Genomic DNA, 15,833 nt, shown 5'->3' with positions numbered 1-15,833 from the left:
AGCCCGTCTCTACACGATTCTTCATACATATTGTCTTTTAATTGCATTTATGAGTTAGGGACTCATTGTTGTATTGTGCAGTGCCTTTGTTGTCTCTTGTGCTTGGAAAACTGAACCGTGGTCTCATGGTTGTACATGCACATAACTTGTCCAAACTTTTGCATGGTGAAAGGGAAATAGGCTCACACCTTTTCCTAAATGATTTTGGTGGTTAAATTGCCCAACACAAACAATTGGACTAACTAGTTTGCTCTAGATTATAAGTTCTACAGGTGCCAAAGGTTCAACACAAACCAATAAAAAGTTTAAAGAAAGGGTTCAAAAAGAAAGGAGCAAAGCAACTGAAGGCTGCCCTGGTCTGGCGCACCGGACCGTCCGGTGCACCACCGGACAGTGTCCGGTGCACCAGGGTGGATTCCCTCCAACTCGCTAGCTTTGGAAATTTGGGGAGCCACTCCTCTATAATTCACTGGACTGTCCGGTGTAGCACCGGACTGTCCGGTGTAGCACCGGACTGTCCGGTGTGCCAGCGGGGTAACGACTATCTGCACCAACGGTCGTCTGCAAAAGCTACAGGAACAGTGAACAGTGCGTGACTGCGCGCGCAGAGTCAGAGCAGCGCCAGAAGGCGCACCGGATAGTGAACAGTGACTGTCCGGTGGCCCCACATGTCAGAGCTCCAACGGTCGGAACCCAACGGCTTGGTGACGTGGCTGGCGCACCGGACTGTCCGGTGTGCCATACGACAGAAGCCCTCACCAACGACCATTTTGGTGGTTGGGGCTATAAATACCCCCCAACCACCACAGTTCAATGCATCCAAGGTTTCAGCCATCAAACCTCATACAAGAGCTCTAGACTTCATTTCAAGACACAAACAAAGAGATCAAATCCTCTCCCAAGTCCGGAATCACTCCAAACAAATTAGTGACTAGAGAGAGAGACTTTTGTGTTCTTTTGAGCTCTTGCGCTTGGATCGCTTTTCTTCTTCCTCTATTCTTGTTTCCAACTCACTTGTAATCAAAGCAAGAGACTCCAAGTTGTGGTGGTCCTTGTAGTGGACTAAGTGTCCCATTTGATTGAAGAGAAAGGGTCACTCGGTCTAAGTGACCGTTTGAGAGAGGGAAAGGGTTGAAAGAGACCCAGTCTTTGTGACCACCTCAACGGGGAGTAGGTTTGCAAGAACCGAACCTTGGTAAAACAAATCACCGTGTTCATCCGCTTTGTTTCTTTGTTGAGTTGTTTTCCCTCTCCTTTGGACTTGAATTTAATTCTAACGCTAACCCCGACTTGTAGTGTGTGCTTAAGTTTGTAAATTTCAGATTCTGCCTATTCACCCCCCTCTAGGCGACTTTCAATTGGTATCAGAGCTAGTTACTTCATTAGAGCCTAACCGCTCGAAACGATGTCGGGAGCTCACGCCAAGAAGGAGATGGGGACCGGCGAGAAGCCCGCCACAAGTCACGGGAAGGCTCCATTGGGGGAGTCCGCCAACAAGAAGAGGGAGGAATCACCTCCCCGCGTCAAGTCGCACCGGAGTGGCGACAAGAAGAAAATGAAGAAAGTAGTCTACTACGAGACCGACTCTTCATCGCCATCCACCTTCGGCTCCGACGCGTCGTCCGTCACTTCTAAGCGCCATGAGCGCAAGAAGTTTAGTAAGATCCCCCTACGCTATCCTTGCATTTCCAAACACACTCCTTTACTTTCCGTCCCACTAGGCAAACCACCGGTTTTTGACGGTGAAGATTATTGTATGTGGAGTGATAAAATGAGGCACCATCTAACCTCACTCCACGCTAGTATTTGGGACATTGTTGAGTTTGGTGCACAGGAACCATCCGTGGGGGATGAAGGCTATGACTCGGACGAGGTAGCACAAATCCGGCATTTCAACTCCCAAGCCACAACTATACTCCTCGCCTCTCTAAGTCGAGAGGAGTATAATAAAGTGCAAGGGTTGAAAAGTGCCAAATAGATTTGGGACGTGCTAAAGACCGCGCACGAAGGAGACGAGGTGACCAAGATCACCAAGAGGGAAACGATCGAGGGGGAGCTCGGTCGATTCATGCTTCACCAAGGGGAGGAGCCACAAGCGATGTACAACCGGCTCAAGACCTTGGTGAACCAAGTGCACAACCTCGGGAGCACCAAATGGGATGACCATGAAATGGTCAAGGTTATTCTAAGATCACATGTATTTCTTAATCCTACTCAAGTTCAATTAATTCATGGTGATCCTAGATATAAACTAATGTCTCCCGAGGAAGTAATAGGAAAATTTGTGAGCTTTGAATTGATGATCAAAGGCTCCAAGAAAATCATCGAGCAAGGCGCCACCTCCACACTCGAGGTGCAACCCGTCGCATTCAAAGCGACGGAGGAGAAGAAAGAAGAGTATACATCAAGTAGGCTCCCCATCGACGCCTCCAAGCTCGACAACGAGGAGATGGCTTTAATCATCAAAAGCTTTCGCCAAATCCTCAAGCAAAGGAGAGGGAAAGACTACAAGCCCCGCTCCAAGAAAGTTTGCTAGAAGTGTGGTAAGCCCGGTCATTTTATTGCAAAATGTCCATTATCAAGTGATAGTGACAGGGGCAACGACAAGAAGGGAAGAAGGAAGGAGAAGAAGTACTACAAGAAGAAGGGCGACGACACCCATGTTTGCCGGGAGTTGGACTCCGACGAGAGCTCCACCGACTCTTCCTCCGACGAGGACGCCACAAACATCGCCGTCAACAAGGGTCTCCTCTTCCCCAACGTCGGCCACAAGTGCCTCATGGCAAAGGACAGCAAGAAGAAGAAGGTAAAATCTAGATCCTCCACTAAATATGCAACATCTAGTGATGAGGCTGGCTCTAGTGATGATGAGGATGGTTTGCTCACCCTTTTTGCCAACTTAAACATGCAACAAAAAGAAAAGTTGAATGAATTGATTAGTGCTATTCATGAGAAGGATGAACTCTTGGATAGCCAAGAGGACTTCCTTATTAAAGAAAATAAGAAGCATGTTAAAGTTAAAGATGCTTATGCTCAAGAGATAGAAAAATGTGAAAATTTAACTAGTGAGCTAAGCACTTGCCATGACACTATTTCCAACCTTAAATTTGAAAATGATAAATTGATTGCTAAGGTTGAGAAATTAAATATTAGTGATGATTCAATTGTTAATCTTAGAAATGATAATGCTAATTTAATTGCTAAGATTGACAAATTGAATGCATCGCTCTCTAGCCTTAAAATTGAGAATGAAAAATTAATTGCTAAGGCTAAAGATTTAAATGTTTGCAATGTTTCTATTTCCAATCTTAGAAATGAGAATGCTATTTTACATGCTAAGATTGTTGAATTAAATACTTGCAAATCCTCTACATCTACCGTTGAGCATGTTACTATTTGCACTAGATGTAGAGATATTAATGTTGATGCTATTCATGATCACCTAGCCTTAATTAAACAACAAAATGATCACATAGCTCAACTTAGTGCTAAAATTAATGAGCATGACTTAGAAAATGAGAAATTTAAATTTGCTAGAAGCATGCTCTATAGTGGGAGACGCCCAGGCATTAAGGATGACATTGGCTTCCAACAGGGAGACAATGTCAAGCTTAATGCCCCTAAGAAATTGTCTAATTTTGTTAAGGGTAAGGCTCCCATGGTTCAGGATAACGAGGGTTACATTTTATACCCTGCCGGTTATCCCGAACATAAAATTAGGAGAATTCACTCTAGGAAGTCTCACTCTGGCTATCATCATGCTTTTATGTATAAGAGTGAGGCATCTAGTTCTAGGCAATCCACTCATGTTAAATTGCCTAAGAAGAAAACTCCTATTGCATCAAATGAACCTAATATTTCATTTAAGACTTTTGATGCTTCTTATGTGCTCACTAACAAATCAGGCAAAGTAGTTGTCAAATATGTTGGGGCCAAACACAAGGGATCAAAGACTTGTGTTTGGGTACCCAAGGTGCTTGTTTCTAATGTCAAAGGACCCAAAACTGTTTGGGTACCTAAGAACAAGGCCTAAATTTGTTTTGTAGGTTTATGCATCCGGGGGCTCAAGTTGGATAATTGATAGCGGGTGCACAAACCACATGACTGGGGAGAAAAGAATGTTCTCCTCCTATGAGAAAAACCATGATCCCCAATGAGCTATCACATTCGGGGATGGAAATCAAGGTTTGGTCAAAGGACTTGGTAAAATTGTTATATCACCTGACCATTCTATTTCCAATGTTTTTCTTGTAGATTCTTTAGATTACAACTTGCTTTCAGTTTCTCAATTATGCAAAATGGGCTACAATTGTCTTTTTACGGATATAGGTGTTACTGTCTTTAGAAGAAGTGATGATTCAGTAGCATTTAAGGGAGTGTTAGAGGGTCAGCTATACTTAGTTGATTTTAATAGAGCTGAACTCGACACTTGCTTAATTGCTAAGACTAACATGGGTTGGCTCTGGCATCGCCGACTAGCCCACGTTGGGATGAAGAATCTTCATAAGCTTCTAAAGGGGGAGCACATTTTGGGACTAACAAATGTTCATTTTGAGAAAGACTAGATTTGAAGCGCATGTCAAGCAGGGAACCAAGTTGGTGTTCATCATCCACACAAGAACATCATGACGACTGATAGGCCGCTTGAGCTACTCCACATGGACCTATTCGGCCCGATAGCTTACATAAGCATCGGCAGGAGTAAGTACTATCTAGTTATTGTGGATGATTATTCTTGCTTCACTTGGGTGTTCTTTTTGTAGGAAAAATCTCAAACCCAATGGACCTTAAAGGGATTCTTGAGACGAGCTCAAAATGAGTTCGGCTTAAGGATCAAGAAGATTATAAGCGACAACGGGACGGAGTTCAAGAACTCACAAATAGAAGGCTTCCTTGAGAATGAGGGCATCAAGCATGAGTTCTCTTCTCCCTACACGCCACAACAAAATGGTGTAGTGGAGAGGAAGAACAGAACTCTACTTGACATGGCAAGGACCATGCTTGATGAGTACAAGACTTCGGACATGTTTTGGGCGGAAGCAATCAACACCGCTTGCTACGCCATCAACCGTCTCTACCTTCACCGAATCCTCAAGAAGACATCATATGAACTCCTCACCGGTAAAAAGCCCAATATTTCATATTTTAGAGTCTTTTGTAGCAAATGCTTTATTCTTGTTAAACGAGGTAGAAAATCTAAATTTGCTCCTAAGGCTGTAGAAGGCTTTTTACTTGGTTATGACTCAAACTCAAGGGCATACAGAGTCTTTAACAAGTCCACTGGACTAGTTGAAGTTTCTTGTGACATTGTGTTTGATGAGACTAACGGCTCTCAAGTAGAGCAAGTTGATCTTGATGAACTAGATGATGAAGAGGCTCCATGTGTCGCGCTAAGAAACATGTCCATTGGGAATGTGCGTCCTAAGGAATCCGAAGAGCCTCCACATGCACAAGATCAACCATCTTCCTCCATGCAAGCATCTCCACCAACCCAAGATGAGGATCAAGCTCAAGATGATGAAAATGAAGATCAAGAGGAGCCACCTCAAGTGGAGGACAATAATCAAAGGGGAGATGTTAATGATCAAGACAAGGAAGATGATGAGGGTCCAAGACCGCCACACCCAAGAGTCCACCAAGCAATACAACGAGATCATCCCGTGAACACTATTCTCGGCGATATTCAAAAGGGGGTAACCACTCGATCTCGTGTTGCTCATTTTTGTGAACATTACTCCTTTGTGTCTTCTATTGAGCCATACAGGGTGGAAGACGCATTAAGGGATTCGGATTGGGTGTTGGCAATGCAAGAGGAACTCAACAACTTCACGAGGAATGAGGTATGGCATTTAGTTCCACGTCCTAACCAAAATGTTGTAGGAACCAAACGGGTTTTCTGCAACAAGCAAGATGAGCATGGTGTGGTGACAAGGAACAAAGCCCGACTTGTGGCCAAGGGATATTCACAAGTTGAAGGTTTGGATTTCGGTGAAACTTATGCACCCATAGCTAGGCTTGAGTCAATTCATATATTACTTGCCTATGCTACTTACCATGGCTTTAAGCTCTATCAAATGGACGTAAAAAGTGCCTTCCTCAATGGACCAATCAAGGAGGAGGTCTATGTTGAGCAACCTCCTGGCTTTGAAGATAGTGAGTACCCTAACCATGTTTACAAACTCTCTAAGGCGCTTTATGGGCTCAAGCAAGCCCCAAGAGCATGGTACGAATGCCTAAGAGATTTTCTTATTGCTAATGGCTTCAAAGTCGGAAAAGCCGATCCTACTCTCTTTACCAAAACTATTGCAAATGATTTGTGTGTATGCCAAATTTATGTTGATGATATCATATTTGGGTCTACTAACAAATCTACTTGTGAAGAGTTTAGTAGGATCATAATTCAAAAATTCGAGATGTCGATGATGGGGGAGTTGAAGTACTTCTTAGGATTTCAAGTCAAGCAACTCCAAGAGGGCACCTTCATTAGCCAAACGAAGTACACTCAAGACATACTCACCAAGTTTGGAATGAAGGATGCCAAGCCCATCAAGACACCCATGGGAACCAATGGGCATCTCGACCTCAACATGGGAGGTAAATCCGTAGATCAAAAGGTATACCGGTCGATGATAGGATCCTTACTCTATTTATGTGCATCTCGACCGGATATTATGCTTTCCGTATGCATGTGTGCAAGATTCCAAGCCGATCCTAAGGAAGTTCACCTTAGGGCCATAAAACGAATCTTGAGATATTTAGTTCAAACTCCTAAGTTTGGCCTTTGGTACCCCAGGGGATCCACTTTTGATTTAATAGGATATTCAGATGCTGATTGGGCAGGGTGTAAGATTGATAGGAAGAGCACATCAGGGACTTGTCAGTTCTTGGGAAGATCCCTGGTGTCTTGGGCTTCAAAGAAACAAAATTTTGTAGCTCTTTCTACTGCCGAAGCCGAGTATATTGCAGCAGGCCATTGTTGCGCGCAATTGCTTTGGATGAGGCAAACCCTTAGGGACTATGGTTACAAATTAACCAAAGTTCCTCTTCTATGTGATAATGAGAGTGCAATCCGCATGGCGGATAATCCCGTTGAGCAAAGCCGCACTAAGCACATAGCCATTCGGTATCACTTTTTGAGGGATCACCAACAACGGGAGGATATCGAGATTGCATATGTTAGCACCAAAGAACAATTAGCCGATATATTTACCAAGCCTTTAGATGAGAAAACCTTTACCAAACTTAGGCATGAGCTAAACATTCTTGATTCTAGGAATTTTGATTGATATTTTGCACACATTGCTCATATATATACCTTTGATAATCTCTTTTCTATGATATTTTGCACACATTGCTCATATACAGATTGAAAGGGAAATGGAATCTTCGGCGAAGATAAGGCTTCCACTCCACTCCATCAAATTATTCATCCTTCTCCGTCGCTCCACACCGCTCTCCAATTTGGTATAATCTTCACTCCTATATTATCTACCAAAGGGGAGACTGTTTGACAAAGGGCTTATATTTCACTCACAAGTATCCGTTTTTGGCGATTCATGCCAAAGGGGGAGAAAGTATTAGCCCAAAACAAAAGGATCGCACCACCACCAATTTCAAAAAAAAATGTGTTCTTTCAATTTGTAAAAGAAGTTTTTCAATTGATATCTTAGTGTTGATATAATTTCAAATTGGACCCCTTTCAAAATTAATATCTAAAACCCTCTTGAACACTAAGAGGAGAATTTCATTGAGGGGGAGTTTTATTTAGTCAAAAGAAAAGCATTTGAAACAGGGGGAGAACATTTCAAATCTTGAAAATGCTTCTCAAAATCTTATTCATATACCTTTGACTATTTGCAAAAGACTTTGAAAAAGAATTTCCAAAACATTTGCAAAAACAAAACAAGTGGTGCAAGCGTGGTCCAAAATGTTAAATTAGAAGAAAGCACCCATGCATATCTTATGAAATGAATATTGGTTTAATTCCAAGTAACCTTTGCACTTATATTATGCAAACTAGTTCAATTCTGCACTTATATATTTGCTTTGGTTTGTGTTGGCATCAATCACCAAAAAGGGGGAGATTGAAAGGGAAATAGGCTCACACTTTTTCCTAAATGATTTTGGTGGTTGAATTGCCCAACACAAACAATTGGACTAACTAGTTTGCTCTAGATTATAAGTTCTACAGGTGCCAAAGGTTCAACACAAACCAATAAAAAGTTCAAAGTAAGGGTTCAAAAAGAAAGGAGCAAAGCAACTGAAGGCTTCCCTGGTCTGGCGCACCGGACCATCCGGTGTGCCACCGGACAGTGTTCGGTGCACCAGGGTGGATTCCCTCCAACTCGCTAGCTTCGGGAATTTGGGGAGCCACTCTGCTATAATTCACCGGACTGTCCGGTGTGCCAGCGGGGTAAAGGCTATCTGCGCCAACGGTCGTCTGCAAAAGCTACAGGAACAGTGAACAGTGCGCGACTACGCGCGCAGAGCCAGAGCGGTGCCAGAAGGCGCACCGGACAGTGAACAATGACTGTCCGGTGCACCACCGGACTGTCCGGTGGCCCCACATGTCAGAGCTCCAACGGTCGGAACTCAACGGCTTGGTGACGTGGCTGGCGCACCGAACTGTCCGGTGCGCCATACGACAGAAGCCCTCACCAACGCCATTTTGGTGGTTGGGGCTATAAATACCCCCAACCACCACGCTTCAATGCATCCAAGTTTTCAGCCATCAAACCTCATACAAGAGCTCTAGACTTTATTTCAAGATACAAACAAAGAGATCAAATCCTCTCCAAGTCCGGAATCACTCCAAACAAATTAGTGACTAGAGAGAGAGACTTTTGTGCTCTTGCGCTTGGATCGCTTTTCTTCTTCCTCTATTCTTGTTTCCAACTCACTTGTAATCAAAGCAAGAGACACCAAGTTGTGGTGGTCCTTGTAGTGGACTAAGTGTCCCATTTGATTAAAGAGAGCTCACTCGGTCTAAGTGACCGTTTGAGAGAGGGAAATGGTTGAAAGAGACCCGGTTTTTGTGACCACCTCAACGGGGAGTAGGTTTGCAAGAACCGAACCTCGGTAAAACAAATCACCGTGTTCATCCGCTTTATTTCTTTGTTGAGTTTTTTCCCTCTCCTTCGGACTTGAATTTAATTCTAACGCTAACCCCGACTTGTAGTGTGTGCTTAAGTTTGTAAATTTCAGATTCCGCCTATTCACCTCCCTCTAGGCGACTTTCACATGGTCTTATCCTTTCTTCTTCATGGGTGCACTTACTTCAACAAAATACTGCCATTAATTATCAAAAATCAAACAACCAAACGAGAGTTTGAAAGTAAGTTCAAACTACAGTGATAGTTATTATTGGCAGTAGTAGCAATTTGCAAAATATTTTTTAGCCAGATGCTGCCGCGATGGTTTTTTTTAGTTTGACCTTGGTTCAGTCAAATACTTAAAAATAAAATCATGTTTAAACATGGACTCAGGAATTTAATGAAAATTATTATGAATCATTTTTTTATAGAAAAAATATAGGATTTAGACAAATATTACCGGTGATTCAAGGGGCCCTATCCAGTTTTACCAGCCTTCAGCGATCACTAGGTGAGTGCCCGTGCGTTGCAAGAGGAACATATAATACCATGATAATTTATATACAAAATGTGTCTTATATTGTTATAAGAAAATGTTTCATAATCCATTTGTAATCCTAGCCATACATAAATTTTGTTATTTTAATTTAGTTGTTTCACTACTACAATGCAACCATCAGTATCATGCAGTCTTCGATATATACCACGATTTGCATGGTCTCATCATTGGAGAGCACGTGCCATACCTGCCGGTAGAAGTTTCCTCGTACATCGTTAGTCATCAAGCACACACCACCATACACGCTTGCTTAAACAAAAAGGCAAGTGTGTGTGTGTTTGCGAAGAGAATTAAAGACAGGCCGACACAAAAAGCTACCCCGACGATGGCGAGTGGTCATTGCTGTCGGTCCTCCTCTACGTCCCCTCCGGCGCCGAGATGACGCCACAGTCCTTGATATAGTAGACATCGAACGCGCGCGATATGGCGAGTACCGATGACTCTTGGCTGGGCTGCCAAACGAAGTGCACTCCGGGCTCATCAGCAAGGTAATACACCTGGCCGTTGCACCACTAGATGTGCTACTCCTCTACATTAATCTTGTTCGAGGACACTCAGACAACGTCAGCAACGACCGTCGTCCCAGCGCACAAGAATTCATGGCCGGTAAGTAGCAACTTACATGATAGGTTGGGCTTCAGGTGGATGATGAGCTCGACGGCGTGATGACGCCGTCGTTGGATGCGGTGCCCAGAACAACCCGAGAGTTGCTGGCGTTGGCGACGACCATGAGGTCCCCCTATTTAACGATGGACAGCGCGGTGCGGCCGCTCTGGACCGTGTCCAAGCGGCGGCTGCGCCGGAGCTTACCGTACACAGCGGCACATGCGGCCACGCAGGACTGCTTCCAGAGGTCGAACTGACAGTCGTCAAGCTTCTTCTTGTCGTCGATGAGCGACGCCAACGCGAGCGCCTCCTGCTAGTGGTGTTTGTTCGGAGTTTCCAAGTAAGAAACATGTATTCATTTTGGCGTTGGTTTATGAAAACGACTCACAAGTCAGATTCATAGAAAAATATTACGGAGAATAAATGTCACACATGCAAAAAAAGAAATTTAAGTTGAAAATATTATTCAAACAAAAGAAACTGCATGCAAGGCTCTTTTTTAAATACTACTCCCTGCATCCAAAAATATAATTCAAGAATCTCGGTGATACTTATCTACTACTACACATTGTGCAAGCGTAGCAGGTGGGCTTCAGAAGAGATGTAGTAGATGTTTTTACTGTAATAGATGTAGACATAAACACACATGTGGTGTAGTGGTAGCTACGAGCACAATTGCTTGAGGGGTCGCGGGTTCAAATCCTCTTGGAGACTACGTGGGAATGGGAAAAAATGAGAATGGCAGAGAATGGTGCGGGGAGGGGGGAATAGAAAGGCAGAACACGAAATGACAGTCTACCCTTTACTGCCTTAATAAGTAGTAGAGATTATAATTTTTTTTCGGGTAACGAACTTGCTCAGTCAAGAGTTCAAGACCATAACCTTACACTAAGCTAATAGTTACTCTATCTCTCTCCACATGATTTAATCGTTTTAGATTTATTCTAAGTTAACCACTATTAATTTTATTTGAATATATCAAATGTTCATAAGATTTTACAACATAAAATTAAACTACCATAATATGTAATTCTTTTTAGCTTAAAATAATTTAATCTTATATATATTATTGGTTAAAGTTAAAATAATTTGAATTATGATAGACTAAAACAACTAAAACATATGGACAGAGTAATTGATAAAATTAACTGAAGATATCCAAACATCTTATCTATTAGTTTAATTATTAGTTATTTTTAGCAAACTAGCTAATAGTTAGCTAGTTATTTGTTAGCTAGCTAATTTTATTCGTAATTTTTTATCTAACTAACTATTAGCTCTAGTATATTAAAAAATGTCACTAGATAGGTAAACACCTCTAGTTCAACCTTATTTCAAAACTATGACTCAGAAGGAGAAAAAAAATAGGTGTTTCCGTTTGATAACTGTGGACTGGTCGCAGACTCGCAGTCGCAGGGAAGGACCCATTCTCTCCTCTCCTCCCCGGTCCCCTCTTCCTCGTTAACAAAATGGGAACGTATCTCGTGCTCACGCGACGTCCGTGCTCATGTGAGCACTTTAAATCATGAGTGTTTCTTCTTAATCCAACGATCAGGCTGCTGATCAGGAACACTCATCGTTGAGGTGAGAGGACTTAAGTGAATAAAAAACACTAATCGTTGGATTAAAAAGGAACACTCACGATTTAAAGTGCTCACATGAGCACGGACATCGCCTGAGCACGAGATACGTTCCCTAACAAAATCTCTCCTTAGTTTCCCCAACCTGCTTCTGTTTACCGAATTCCTAAATCCAATCCCCTTGCCAAGCTCTCTCTTTGCTGCGGGAGGTCGAGGCCGGAGAGGTCTTCTGGGATGGGATCAAGAAAGGGGTGGTTCCCCGTGGCCCTCCTGCTGTTGGCCGACTCTGCCCTCTGGCCGCCGGTCGCCGCCGCCGCCGCCGGAGGCGGCGAGGCCGAACACGCCGTTCAGCAGCATAGCGAGCGCATCTCAGGTGCCCCACCTTCTTCCCCTCTTAATTTCCGAAGTTGATTCTGGTGTGATTTAGGAACTTGATTTTTCCCCTACCCTTCGACGTGTTGCTTCTCGTAGCCTGCCTTGGAATCCGAGGCCTACGTAGCTGTTAATTTCTTCGTTCCGTGTGATACTAATCTCTTGTAGCTGTGGAGTTGGAGATTGATTAGGTGATTTCTGAATATTCTTAGCTGTTGCTGTTGATTAGACTTGTGGACTAGGACGTCTTTGAGGCCGATAGACAAATCTGTATCAGTGCAGCCTGAATTTGCTTTCCATTTTTTGCCTTCTTTTTTACTTTTTCTCCGTGAAGATTTTCAGGTTCAAGCTCGATCGTCTTTGTAGTTAGTTGTGGGTGACACAATCACCGTTTAGTTGTTACTTGAGGGTTAATTTTGGGTGTCCTCCTTCATTTAGTCCACCAGAATTTCTTGCTTTTGTTACTTGTAAGGTTGATCCTAACAGATATCGAAACATGGAAAATGAGTCTTCTTTATATGCAGCTGTATACAGGTAATCTGGGTTCGGTTGGCTGAAATGGTATGGAAACAAAGATGAGCCCAACTTAATGACATGAATTGGTTCAACTTTAAAAAGACTATTGTATCGTAACCTTAGATGTAGTCTACATGGAGAGGTTGCTCACAATATTATGTAGAAAAATCTCCATATGATTGTTTTGCTTTGTCTACTTCATATTTTGTTCATGTGTGTTGCTTGTGTGGACTGAAACAGCAATTATGAAACTGTAGGGAGTGCTGGTGATGTGTTAGAAGATAATCCTGTGGGTAGGTTGAAGGTCTTCATTTATGACTTACCAAGGAAGTACAACAAGAAGATGGTCACCAAGGATTCACGGTGCCTCAGTCACATGTTTGCTGCTGAAATTTTCATGCATCGTTTCTTGCTCTCGAGTGCTGTCCGGACACTAAATCCCAAGGAAGCTGATTGGTTCTATACACCAGTTTACACTACTTGCGATTTAACTAACGCTGGACTGCCCTTGCCGTTTAAGTCACCACGGGTGATGAGGAGCGCGATCCAATATATTTCAAACAAATGGCCCTTCTGGAATAGGACTGATGGAGCAGATCATTTCTTCGTTGTTCCGCATGATTTTGCAGCATGCTTCCACTATCAGGTGAGGTTCACCATGCTTTTCATTGTGTGCAGTCTTGCCTTTTAATGCCTTAACTTACATTTTACTCACAAGTTGTATGTGTAACGATTGTATCGGCATTTCCAGGAAGAAAAAGCTATCGAGCGTGGAATTCTTCCATTGCTGCGACGTGCTACATTGGTCCAAACCTTTGGACAGGAGAATCATGTTTGCCTGAAGGAGGGTTCCATCATTATTCCACCCTATGCTCCTCCGCAGAAAATGCAAGCTCACTTGATTTCCCCAGACACTCCACGCTCAATCTTCGTTTACTTCCGGGGACTTTTTTATGACACGGGGAATGACCCCGAGGGCGGATACTATGCAAGGTAGCAACTGCTTTTCAAGTTTGAACAGATTTGAATCTTGTATGTTTGATACCTTCATTCACTTCAATATTGTCATACAGAGGTGCGCGAGCTTCGCTATGGGAGAACTTCAAGAGCAACCCTCTGTTTGACATTTCCACAGACCACCCTGCCACTTACTATGAAGACATGCAGCGCGCTGTCTTCTGCCTGTGCCCATTGGGCTGGGCACCGTGGAGCCCTAGGTTGGTTGAGGCTGTGGTCTTTGGCTGCATTCCAGTCATCATAGCTGATGACATCGTGCTTCCATTTGCGGACGCGATCCCATGGGAGGAAATCGGCGTCTTTGTCGAGGAGAAGGATGTCCCAAAGCTTGACACGATCCTCACGTCGATGCCTATAGATGACATCTTAAGGAAGCAAAGGTTACTCGCAAATCCATCGATGAAGCAGGCAATGTTGTTCCCACAGCCAGCGCAACCAAGGGACGCGTTCCACCAAATCTTGAACGGCCTTGCTCGGAAGCTCCCGCACCCAGAGGGTACGTTCTTACAACCTGGCGATCAGCGCCTCAACTGGACCGCTGGTCCTGTGGGAGATCTGAAGCCGTGGTAGAGAAGAATAGCTATCTTCTTCTTTGATAATCCAAGCTTTGCCACGAGCACCCCTTAGGACTAATGCACGCTTCATGAGATGTTATGTAATCAATATGCTGTGCGTGCTTTAGGTGCAAAATACACCTTGGCCGTGCTTAGTCCTTATGAACGCCATGTAACTTATTGATTTCCCATGGAAATGAAATGGTATATTTATCTTGCTGTCAGAACCGCAGGTCATTAGATTGGTTATTTCTGTCGGCATGTTTTCACCAGAGCTGTATTGCTGTCTGTTTTAGGCCTTATTCGTTTCTACTGGATTGGTGGGTCGGAATGATTTCGAACCGGATTGCTTCTCTAATTTATATAAACTTTGATTAGGTGGAACGATTCCGGATGCAATCCGACACAAACGAACAAGGCCTTAGCCGTCTTGCGCTGCGCTGCAACTTGTATGATAAAACGAACAATGGGTGACAATAGCAAGAATCCAGCACTCAGAATTTGGTACAGCCACGCAGTTACATTTTTGTTTTCCTTTCCTTTCTCAGTTACATATTTGTAATCCAGGTGAAGAGGATTTGTGGTTTAGTGCCAGCCAGTCTGCGACGACTGCGGTCGGTCGTCGACGACGTGCTATTACATATCGATCGTCGTCGTCGATGTGCTATTACTGATCGTCGTCGTCGTCCGAGTCCAACTGTTTGAGCAGCGAGGCGCAGATGGGCAGCGGCACGTCCTTGAGGTAGCCGAGCGGGTTGGCGGGGCGCAGGTTGTCGCTGATGCCGACGTTCCTGGTGAGCAGGACGCCGGCGCGGTCCCTGTCCGCCTGCACCTGGTCGCAGTCCTTGCGCGGGCTCTCCACCAAGACCACCTCGCAGATGTCCTCCTCGTGGCTGTCCTTGAGCTCGATCGTGTACGTGCCGTTCCCGTCGGTCACCCCGTCGATGGAGCGCTCGAGCTTGCCGGTGCCGAAGTGCTTGCACTCCAGCCTCACCTTGGCGCCCGCGATGTACTCGGTGACATTGGTCACGAACCCGGCGCGGCAGGTGTCGCAATAGACGCGGCCCTGGATGACGTAGTCGGGGAGGTCGTTGTCGACGGCGGTGCCAGCCGCGGCACAGAAGAGGACGGATAAGATGACGGCGAAGGTCGTCGCCGGAATCGAGGCCATGGCCGCTGATTTCCTGTCCCCCCTGTGAATGTCGGAAAAGGGCGGGACCTTATTTGGTGAGGGAGGCGTGAAGGCGGGGTGAGTGAGACGACGACGAGGGTAGCCAAACTATCCTGGTTTCGCAGCAGGGCCTATGGTGACCTTAAATAACATGGGAGACCCGAAGATTTGTCTGGTTGCCCGTAGAGATAGTGTGCAACGGAGAAGAACGCCATTTTGACCATTCAAAAAATAGAGTTTGGTTGGGTTTCTCAGCGGTCCACAAAACTTGACCACTTCTATGCTGCTATGTATAGTAGGTGTTTGTTTGCATTATAATCTGAACAGATTATATAATCTAACAAAATACTCTTAATTTAAAATTTG

General features: G+C 44.2%; 2 protein-coding genes across 2 annotated transcripts; one reads left to right on the top strand and one right to left on the bottom strand.

Moving 5' to 3' along the window:
* The first annotated feature begins 12,025 nt into the window (after positions 1–12,025).
* On the top strand, positions 12,026–14,512 carry LOC100282889 (uncharacterized). The gene is made up of 4 exons (NM_001155795.2): positions 12,026–12,210; positions 12,983–13,371; positions 13,477–13,718; positions 13,799–14,512. The coding sequence occupies exons 1-4, from the start codon at positions 12,072–12,074 to the stop codon at positions 14,310–14,312; spliced, it is 1,284 nt and encodes a 427-aa protein (NP_001149267.2). The 5' UTR covers positions 12,026–12,071; the 3' UTR covers positions 14,313–14,512.
* A 274-nt stretch (positions 14,513–14,786) lies between these two features.
* LOC100281953 (uncharacterized) lies at positions 14,787–15,562 on the bottom strand. The gene has a single exon (NM_001154871.2). It carries the CDS (start codon positions 15,465–15,467, stop codon positions 14,964–14,966), a length of 504 nt encoding a protein of 167 aa, NP_001148343.2. The 5' UTR covers positions 15,468–15,562; the 3' UTR covers positions 14,787–14,963.
* Between the last annotated feature and the right edge of the window lie 271 nt (positions 15,563–15,833).

The sequence above is a fragment of the Zea mays genome, chromosome 2 (assembly GCF_902167145.1).
Source record: "Zea mays cultivar B73 chromosome 2, Zm-B73-REFERENCE-NAM-5.0, whole genome shotgun sequence".
Lineage (NCBI taxonomy): Eukaryota > Viridiplantae > Streptophyta > Magnoliopsida > Poales > Poaceae > Zea > Zea mays.
Note: the sequence above shows the minus strand (reverse complement) of the source record. Positions and strands in the feature narration are given on the sequence as shown.

What these genes read in the sequence shown, in the direction of transcription:
- LOC100282889 (NM_001155795.2), top strand. Translation starts at nt 12,072, where the DNA reads ATGGGATCAAGAAAGGGGTGGTTCCCCGTGGCCCTCCTGCTGTTGGCC. An exon ending in GCATAGCGAGCGCATCTCAG is followed by an intron (nt 12,211 to 12,982) that starts GTGCCCCACCTT and finishes ATGAAACTGTAG; the next exon opens with GGAGTGCTGGTGATGTGTTA. An exon ending in GAGGGCGGATACTATGCAAG is followed by an intron (nt 13,719 to 13,798) that starts GTAGCAACTGCT and finishes ATTGTCATACAG; the next exon opens with AGGTGCGCGAGCTTCGCTAT.
- LOC100281953 (NM_001154871.2), bottom strand. Translation starts at nt 15,467, where the DNA reads ATGGCCTCGATTCCGGCGACGACCTTCGCCGTCATCTTATCCGTCCTC.